This window comes from Tamandua tetradactyla, chromosome 16 (genome assembly GCF_023851605.1).
Source record: "Tamandua tetradactyla isolate mTamTet1 chromosome 16, mTamTet1.pri, whole genome shotgun sequence".
NCBI lineage: Eukaryota > Metazoa > Chordata > Mammalia > Pilosa > Myrmecophagidae > Tamandua > Tamandua tetradactyla.
In genome coordinates, this window is record NC_135342.1 from 22809021 (window position 1) to 22817478 (window position 8458).

Below are 8458 nucleotides of genomic sequence, written 5' to 3' on the forward strand. Positions count from 1 at the left end.
CTCCCACGTCCCTCATTTTCGGGTTCTTTCTCATGCTGAGACCCCAAATATAAAACTCAGAGGCATTCCTATGCAGATTCACCAAAATTTCTAGTTTTGGAATTTGTCTACTGTCCTCCAGTTCGACAAACCTGAGATCCACCACCCGAGCTACCACAATTTCAGTCTTAGGGCCCACTCCCTGTTAATTTTCCTGGGTCCCCTCTCCTTCCTTGCGGGCTATGTCCCAGCTTAGGCAAAGTGCATGTGGTGGGTAAGTGGGAGGTGAAATGAGACAATGATACAATCAGGTCTAAAGTACACCCTCCTCTCTGAGTATATAAAGGGAAACTACCCAAGCCCTCACCATCTGACTGCCACTCTCACTGCCATCATGCTGGCCTCAGGGCTGCTTCTGGTGGCTCTGCTGGCCTTCCTGAGTGTGATGGTCTTGATGTCTGTCTGGAGGCAGAGGAAGTTCTGGGGGAAGTTGCCTCCCGGGCCCACCCCATTGCCCTTCATCGGGAACTACCTGCAGCTGAACACAGAGCAGATCTACAACTCCCTCATGAAGGTGTCTGGAGGCAGGGAGAAGGGCGGGATGCGGTGGCAGGGGGCTGCCCCTTTGGATCAGAGCGTTGGGGCAGGGGATTCACCAGGTTGGACCAGAATCCTAGGACTGGGAGGTTTTCGAAGTTTCAGCGTCAGGGGCTTAGCCAGCAAAAAAGACAAGGTCTTGGGATGAACAGCCCCTCAGAAGTTGGAGAAAAATGGTACCGAGTATGGGACGTCAGGGCACAGGGCCGGGTCAGACGTAGGCGCTGCCCCCGTGACCTCTCTTACACACCCCATTAGCTCAGAGAGCGCTATGGTCCCGTGTTCACGGTCCACCTGGGGATCCGGCGTATCGTGGTGCTATGCGGACAGGAGGCTGTGAAGGAGGCTCTGGTGGACCAGGCTGAGGAATTCAGCGGGAGAGGGGAGCATGCCACCTTCGACTGGCTCTTCAAAAGCTATGGTGAGGCGCCCCACCCCCAGCCCCGGGGTGCGGAGATGTGATCAGGAGGCTCAGACAGCGGCTTGGGCTCCCCAGCCGTCTCCCCGGAGACTCACACAGCCCCACATCTGGTCTCCTTGCCTCTCTCTCCCTCTGTCGGTCTCAAACCTGGCTCAGAGTTTCTGTGCCCCAATTCGGCCCCCCACTCCCCATTCGTCGGTGTATCTGTCTGTCTGACTTCTGGGCCTCTCCTGATTCTTCCAGTTGGTCTCTCTATCTTTTTCTGAACTGCTCTGGCTCTGAGTTTTCTGTCTGGAGCTCTCGGTCTATATCTCTCTGCGGCTCTCTACCCGTCTTTCTCCCACTCCCCCTTTCTCAGCCCCGGCCGTCCTCAGGGAACCCCCCTCGGGGCCTCACTCGGCCCCTTCCTGACCTCTCCGCGCTCCCACTCTGTTCCCCCAGGCGTGGCGTTCAGCAACGGCGAGCGCGCCAAGCAGCTCCGGCGCTTCTCCATCACCACGCTGCGGGATTTCGGCTTCGGCAAGCGCGGCATCGAGGAGCGCATCCAGGAGGAGGCGGGCTTCCTCCTCGAAGCCTTCCGGGACACGCGCGGTGAGCCGGAGGGGGGGGGGGCGACCCGGGGGCGCGTGGGATGGATTATCCTTCCGGGATCCCAGCTTTGGGGGCTGATCCCGGGAATCTGGCTTATCACCTCCGTATCCTCCTCCTTGAATTCTCAGGCTGGCTTCAGACCCTGGCCAGAGTTGACTCTCTCTCGTCCCAATCCCCGTGTCTCCCCGCCCCCTTCCTGCCCCAGGCGCCTTCATCGATCCCACCTTCTTCCTGAGCCGCGCCGTCTCCAATGTCATCAGCTCTATCGTCTTCGGAGACCGCTTCGATTACGAGGACAAAGAGTTCCTGTCATTGCTGCGTATGATGCTGGGAAGCTTTCAGTTCACCTCAACGTCGATGGGGCAGGTAACCCGTCCCAGCCCGGCCCTATCACACGCTAATCCTTCCTCCACTCGGAGACAGGCGCCCCAAAGCCCCATCCTCGCCAAGACAGAGTCCTCGCAAAACCAGCCCCCACTTTTGGGGACGGAACATTGGCACCAGAACCCAGGACAGGTGCCCCATACCCAGCTGCCAAGATCACTCTCAACAAGCATCTCCTCAAAAGAGAGACTGCACAGGTGCCTCACCTGGGCAGACATTTCCAACCCAACTTATCTCAACATCCAACACCTGCTTTGTGCCCATTCCATCTGAATATCTTAACACCCCACAAGTCACCACCCCCACCCACCTCCTGAATGCCTCAACACGTGGTGCTGCAAATCCTGGCCCACCAAAATCCCTTGTCATTTACACAAGCCATTCCACCACAATATCTAGATAATTGCTCCATTAAATACCTAAACACCTGTACAAGGACCCAATAAAGACCCTTAGACACATCAGCACCTGAACCAATTTTTCCCAAAGAAACTCCATCGGATAACTAAACACACCACCTCAGCCCATCTGAATATCTAAAACACCAGGGCAGGTGTCTCCACCCCATACCCTCAAATACCTAACAGAGGTGCCTCCTATGCAGCCCACCTGAATAGCTGAACATCTGAACAGATATCCCCAAAACTAGCCCCACCATACTCTTGAACACCTGTACAGAAACCCCCAGTTCAGGCCCCCTAAATATCTAGACAGGTGTCTCCATCCAGCTCCATCTGAGTTCCTAACCACCTAGATGTGACCAACTCAAACTCGTCTCACCTGAATAACCTGAACACTTGAACAGGTATCTCCCAACCCAACCTCACCTGAATGTCTGAACACTGGATGTGTGCCTAGAGCCATCTAATCTAACGTTTTGGACAGGTGGCTTCTCTCTTAATCTACTCGAAAACTTAGATCTATGTTCCCATCCAGCTCCAACTAAAATACCTGGACAGGTGTCCTTAACCCAGTGCCTTCTTTGCCCTGAGACAAGTTCCACTCCCTCTGGATCCTGCCCATGGTCAGCTGCCCTTTCCTTCCCTCCCTCTCTCCCCCACCCCCAGCTCTATGAGATGTTCTACCCGGTGATGAAACACCTGCCGGGACCTCAGCAACAGGCCTTCAAGGAGCTGCAGGGGCTGGAGGACTTCATAGCCAAGAAGGTGGAGAGGAACCAGCGCACACTGGACCCAAACTCCCCACGGGACTTCATTGATTCCTTCCTCATCCGCATCCAGCAGGTTAGCCCCTTATTGTAATTCAGATTAGCCCCTTATCGTAATAATCCTCACAATCCCAATTATAATTCACCATCGCTGCTCTATCTACCTCCCCATGGACAGGATTTGTGCAAATAGATCATAATAGCAAGCCCTTCTCTAGCACTGCCATGTGCCAGGTGCCATTTTAAGCAAGTTGCAGTATGCGCTTGTTTAACACTCACAACAGGTCCACAACGGAGATTTTATGATGAACTCCATTTTACAAACGAGGAAACTGAGGCCCATAGGCCCAAACCCTGGTCTCTCTGACTCTCAGGCTGGTGCTCTTAGCCACCCCATGCTCTCCCACCTTTGACATTGTTTATCAGATACACCTGTGTGGGGAGGTGACCTGACTTTGTGCTGTGATGTTGGAGGGTCCCCATCCTCCATGTGGACATCAGTCTCTCACCTGTGAAGAAAGGCGATGAGGCTTTATGGAATCAGAAGTTCAGGGGGAAGGAATCAAGGGAGAGGAATTCCCCATAATAAGCTTCAAGACTTCTTTATGAAAAGAATAGACTGTTGCTGAAAATTCTGGGTCTGAGAAAAGCTGTCTGTCTTTATCTCTGACCCTCTCTTTTGTCACCTCTGTCCCTCTTTTTTCACTCACTGTCTCTCTCTTTCTGAATATTCCCATGATAAAAAGACAACTAGGGCTGATATTAAAGGACAGAGGCAGGCAGGGTGTGAGGAGGGCACAGCCTACAGGCTGGGCCAAGGTCCGGAGCCCGGAGAAGGCCTCTGCAGCAAGGGCCACTCTTCCCCCCTCTGGTCTGAACAAAATGAGAATTCAGGGATCTAAGGGAGGTGGGTCCAAAGGAAACCCCCGAAGGGCCCTGCGGGAGTGGGGAAGCTTGGCCTGAAGTCTCCTCTCCCTGCAGGAGCAGAAAAACCCCAACACGGAGTTCTACTTGAGGAACCTGGTGTCGACCACGCTGAACATCTTCTTTGCAGGCACCGAGACCGTCAGCACCACCCTGCGCTATGGCTTCCTGATCCTCATGAAGCACCCGGATGTGGAGGGTGAGACCAGAAATGAGACCAGAGCACCCACAGACCCTCCCAAATCCTCTGAGCCTGCTGAAATATCCCCACCTGCCCCAAATCCCTGGACCCTCAGACACGGTCTGCGGTCCAGTGACAGAGTGACATTCACCTGATGGGCATGGGTCAGATGTTGGTAATGTCCGAACCAATTGGTAAATAGCCCCCATGCTGAGCCCACTGGGTGTCCACTGCCCAAGCTCTGAACCTGCCCCCAAGCCCCTGGCACCCCTCGACCCACCTACGGTTCTGGCATGACACTGTTCACAGGACACTGCTCCAGCAGTGGTTTAGCTGATGCCCATTGTGACTGCTCTCCGCCTGCCATACCAGTTTAAATATTCTGACTGGCACCCCTGCAAGGAGACCACTAGATACCTGAATGTAGCGCCCTCCTCTCCCAGCCAAGGTCCATGAGGAGATTGACCGGGTGATTGGCAAGAACCGTCAGCCCAAGTTTGAGGACCGGGCGAAGATGCCCTACACAGAGGCAGTGATCCACGAAATCCAGAGGTTCGGAGACATGCTCCCCATGAGCCTGGCCCGCAGGGTCACCAAGGATACAAAGTTTCGGGACTTCCTCATCCCCAAGGTACTGCCCCCACCCAGCCCAGAGGGGCCCCCAAATTCCACACCCCCCTCAACCTTTCCAGCCCAGGTCTCACTCCCTCTGTCAAAGTCTTCCTCCAAGTACCCCCTCCCTTCAGCTTCCCCATGCCAAGACCCCTTAATCCCTGGGTCTCCCCCACTCTCCTGCCTCAAGAGACACAGACCCCAAACCTCCTGTCCCACAGAACATGAACCCATATTCCCCAAACTTCCATAAAACCTCTCTCTTAGAGGGCCCAACTGCCATGCCCTCCATTTCTCTTCACCTTGGGCCCCCTCATTCCTCCTCTCATCTATACCTTACCAGGTGCCCCTTCCTTCCCCCACCAGGGCACCGAAGTATTCCCCATGCTGGGCTCTGTGCTGAGAGACCCCAAGTTCTTCTCCAACCCTAGAGATTTCAACCCCCAGCACTTCCTGGATGAGAAGGGGCAGTTTAAGAAGAATGATGCCTTCGTGCCTTTCTCCATCGGTAAGAGACCGCTGTCTGCTGCCAGGCCACCACACACTACCAGGGGCCTCCCTAACCCTAGCTCCCCTCTCTGGCCTGAATCCAAGTATCTTTCTCCAACTCAGAAGTCCCTAATAGAGTCTACCCTTAAGCCACCCAGCTTCAACCCCCATCACTGCCAAGCAACAAGCATCTGCACCCAGGCAAAAGGGAAGGGTTAATCATACCCATATTAAAGATGTGGACAATGAAGGCTGGATGAAGTAGAGATTTCTGCAAGGTCACATAATAAAGTCTCCAGATTTCTAGGGTGATGACAGTACAGCTGCCCTATTTAAGGGTGTATTTGGGGAGAAAAGGCAGCTAAAGTTCCCTTTGCTCTACCCTGGTGGGTCTTAACCCTATCTCACCTCCTTGGGAAACTGCGGCTAAGAGAGGATTGGAGTCTCCCCTGAAAGTCTCTCAAGTCACAATATCCTTGCTCGGAGGACAAAGCTAGGGGTGGGTAATGAGGAAAACCAGCAGTAAAGATTGCACCTCACATCTGCCCTTCTCACCTCCCTCTTCAGGAAAGCGGAACTGTTTTGGGGAAGGCCTGGCCCGAATGGAGCTCTTTCTTTTCCTCACTGCCATCATGCAGAACTTCTGCTTCAAGTCCCCGCTGTCACCCCAGGACATTGACGTGTCCCCCAAACACGTGGGCTTTGCCACCATCCCAAGAAGCTACACCATGAGCTTCCTGCCTCGCTGAGGAGGGCGGAGCCAGGGCAGGGCTGGTGGGGTTGGGTAGAGGGCGGGGCTAATGGGAGGGGCGGGGTTGAGGAAAGAGTACCAGTTAGGGTGAAAGGCAAGAGCTGGGCAAGAGGTCAAGAAGAAGCATGGCCCACCCGGCCTCTTCACCCTGACAGAGACAGATCTTTCAGGCTGCCGTGGGTAGAAGGGAGATCTTACAGCTGTACTGTGAATAACAATAAAAATAATATTATTATTTATTGTGCAAGGACTTGGTGTCAGCTCTATGCTAAAATCTTTGCATGCTCACCTGCTTAATTCTCACAAACCTGGACGATGGGGAACATGATCCATGCTCATTTTGTAGTTGAGAGAAAGTTTAAGACTTTATCCAAAGTCTCACAGGATACGAGCGAGAACTTAATCCCAGATCTGTGCAGGATGGCTAGACTTAGCCCACAGTCCTTAGGACAGATTCTGACAAGGCACTGCTTGATCAAGTAAAAACCAGAAAAACACCAGCTTATAGTGTGTGATGACACCTACTGGACAACTCCATCCACGGGACCATCCCAGAGCCCTGGCGTGTCCCTGGTCTATCTTCTGTACTCATCTGCCCATTCCCTGAACCTTGGATGCCAGGGCGTATCCCGTGGACCCAGCAGTTGAGACCACTGTGTTCAGAGTGTAATCAGGGAGCAAGAATGAAGTAGGTGGAGCAGGGCAGCACTTTTCATGAGGTCATACCACATTTATGCATGTGTGCACATCCGTGTACACAAGTGTGTTCCTGGATTTTGTCCTGAGTGTGTGCCTGAACTCCTTATTCTGCTCTGGGTCAGAGCAAGCTAGGAATTTTGGACACATCTGCCAATCAAATAAGGTGAATCACCAATCAAATAAGTTGGTGGATCTCCCCTTCGAAGTGGCCTCTTTGAGCAGTGCCCAACCTGAACACCCATACCAAGCAAGCTTGGATTTCTGTGTTTCTTGAACCAACTAATACACAGACCCTCCCTCCACACTTCCCTCTCTTGAAGCATTAGTGATTGAGATCAAGTGAAGGGAAATCCGGTCCTCTGAGCCCTGCAGTTTTCAGAACAGGCTATGATGCTCATGTTTGTCAATTTGCATTTTCTGTGGTTAGAGCTTGGGTTTAATGAATTAGCTGCTCCAGTTCTTTGAAGTGGGTGGGGCGGGGAGGGACGATTGAACCATAGGGTTATGCCCTGTATTACTACAAACACTATTTTATAACCGGCCATCTGAGTCAAACGACACCACCCATGTGCACATCCCTTTAAGAAGCTTCTGAAGATCTCAAAAGTTTACAAAAGTTGTTTATATAAAAAGCCATAAAATTGTCAAATCTTAGATCTGCAGAGTCCAGAATTCAGAAACTTGGAATATCTGGTCCCCTGAGGTGAGGGTATTTGAATCACTGATACTTAGTACTATTAGTGCTCAGAAGTTTGGCCCCAGAGCTTCCTCTCAACATATCTTCAGGAAATGCATTCCCAGCCTCTCCATGGCAGCAAATATCCAACTTCCAAGTTGGACAGTCCTTCTGAGAAGGAATCAGGAGAGGAAAGAAGGGGCTGGAGACTGCTGCGTTGTGCCAACGAGGGGCAGCTCTGGGGAAAGTTGAGTCTTTGACCTGCAAGTGGGGAGCAGAGGGGAAGAGGGAATAAGTCCATAATCCCCCCAACTTGCACCTGGCAAGGAGAGAGCAGGGGTTAGATTTGAGACATTACAGGGGTGCTGAGAGAAGTCAAATTCTAGCCACCAGTGCCCACATCCTACTTGTCCAAGCAGGACACTCTCCACTTGGGATGGACAACCTCCCAACCCAGCAGAGAGACTGGGCTGGGGGGTAAGACAGGAGCCTGGATTCTAGGTCAGGCTGTGATGCTAACCTCTTGGGTGGTCTTAAACTGTCTCTGGCCTCAGTTTCTCATCTGCCTCCTACCTCATAGGAGTGATGTGAAGATTGAAAGAACACCCAGATACCGAAAAGCTATAAAACTTAAACAGCTGCAGGGATGGGAGGGTGAGAGTGGTGATTTCTGGGTGGTTTAGTTTTCACCACCTTCTTCTGCCCAAACAAGAGCCCCTATAGTTAAACCACACACACACACATGCGCAGATGCACACACACACACACACACACACACACACCCCACTGGCCTTGGCAAAATGACGACAGCAGGTATCATGTGTTCAGTGCATGCTATGTGCCAGGTCCTGTGCTATGCCCTTCATGCATGACCTCATTCAATCCTGCAAACCACCCTGTGGGGTGAATCCTAGGATGGCCCCATGTTACAAGCAGGGACATGGGCTCCGAGAGGGTGAGACACTTGCCCAAAGTCACACAGTTAA

The 8458-nt window shown here is 52.6% G+C and overlaps 1 protein-coding gene across 1 annotated transcript; it reads left to right on the plus strand.

Annotated features, from left to right (window-relative positions):
• Positions 1–330: 330 nt before the first annotated feature.
• Positions 331–6344, plus strand: LOC143659135 (cytochrome P450 2A13-like). The gene is made up of 9 exons (XM_077131780.1): positions 331–553; positions 835–997; positions 1439–1588; positions 1794–1954; positions 3040–3216; positions 4122–4263; positions 4689–4876; positions 5224–5365; positions 5914–6344. Exons 1-9 carry the CDS (start codon positions 374–376, stop codon positions 6093–6095), a joined length of 1485 nt encoding a protein of 494 aa, XP_076987895.1. The 5' UTR covers positions 331–373; the 3' UTR covers positions 6096–6344.
• Positions 6345–8458: the final 2114 nt, after the last annotated feature.

Coding starts and splice junctions, on each gene's coding strand:
- LOC143659135 (XM_077131780.1), top strand. CDS start 374: ATGCTGGCCTCAGGGCTGCTTCTGGTGGCTCTGCTGGCCTTCCTGAGT. Junction 998..1,438: donor CTGGCTCTTCAAAAGCTATG/GTGAGGCGCCCC, acceptor CTGTTCCCCCAG/GCGTGGCGTTCAGCAACGGC. Junction 4,264..4,688: donor GAAGCACCCGGATGTGGAGG/GTGAGACCAGAA, acceptor CTCCTCTCCCAG/CCAAGGTCCATGAGGAGATT.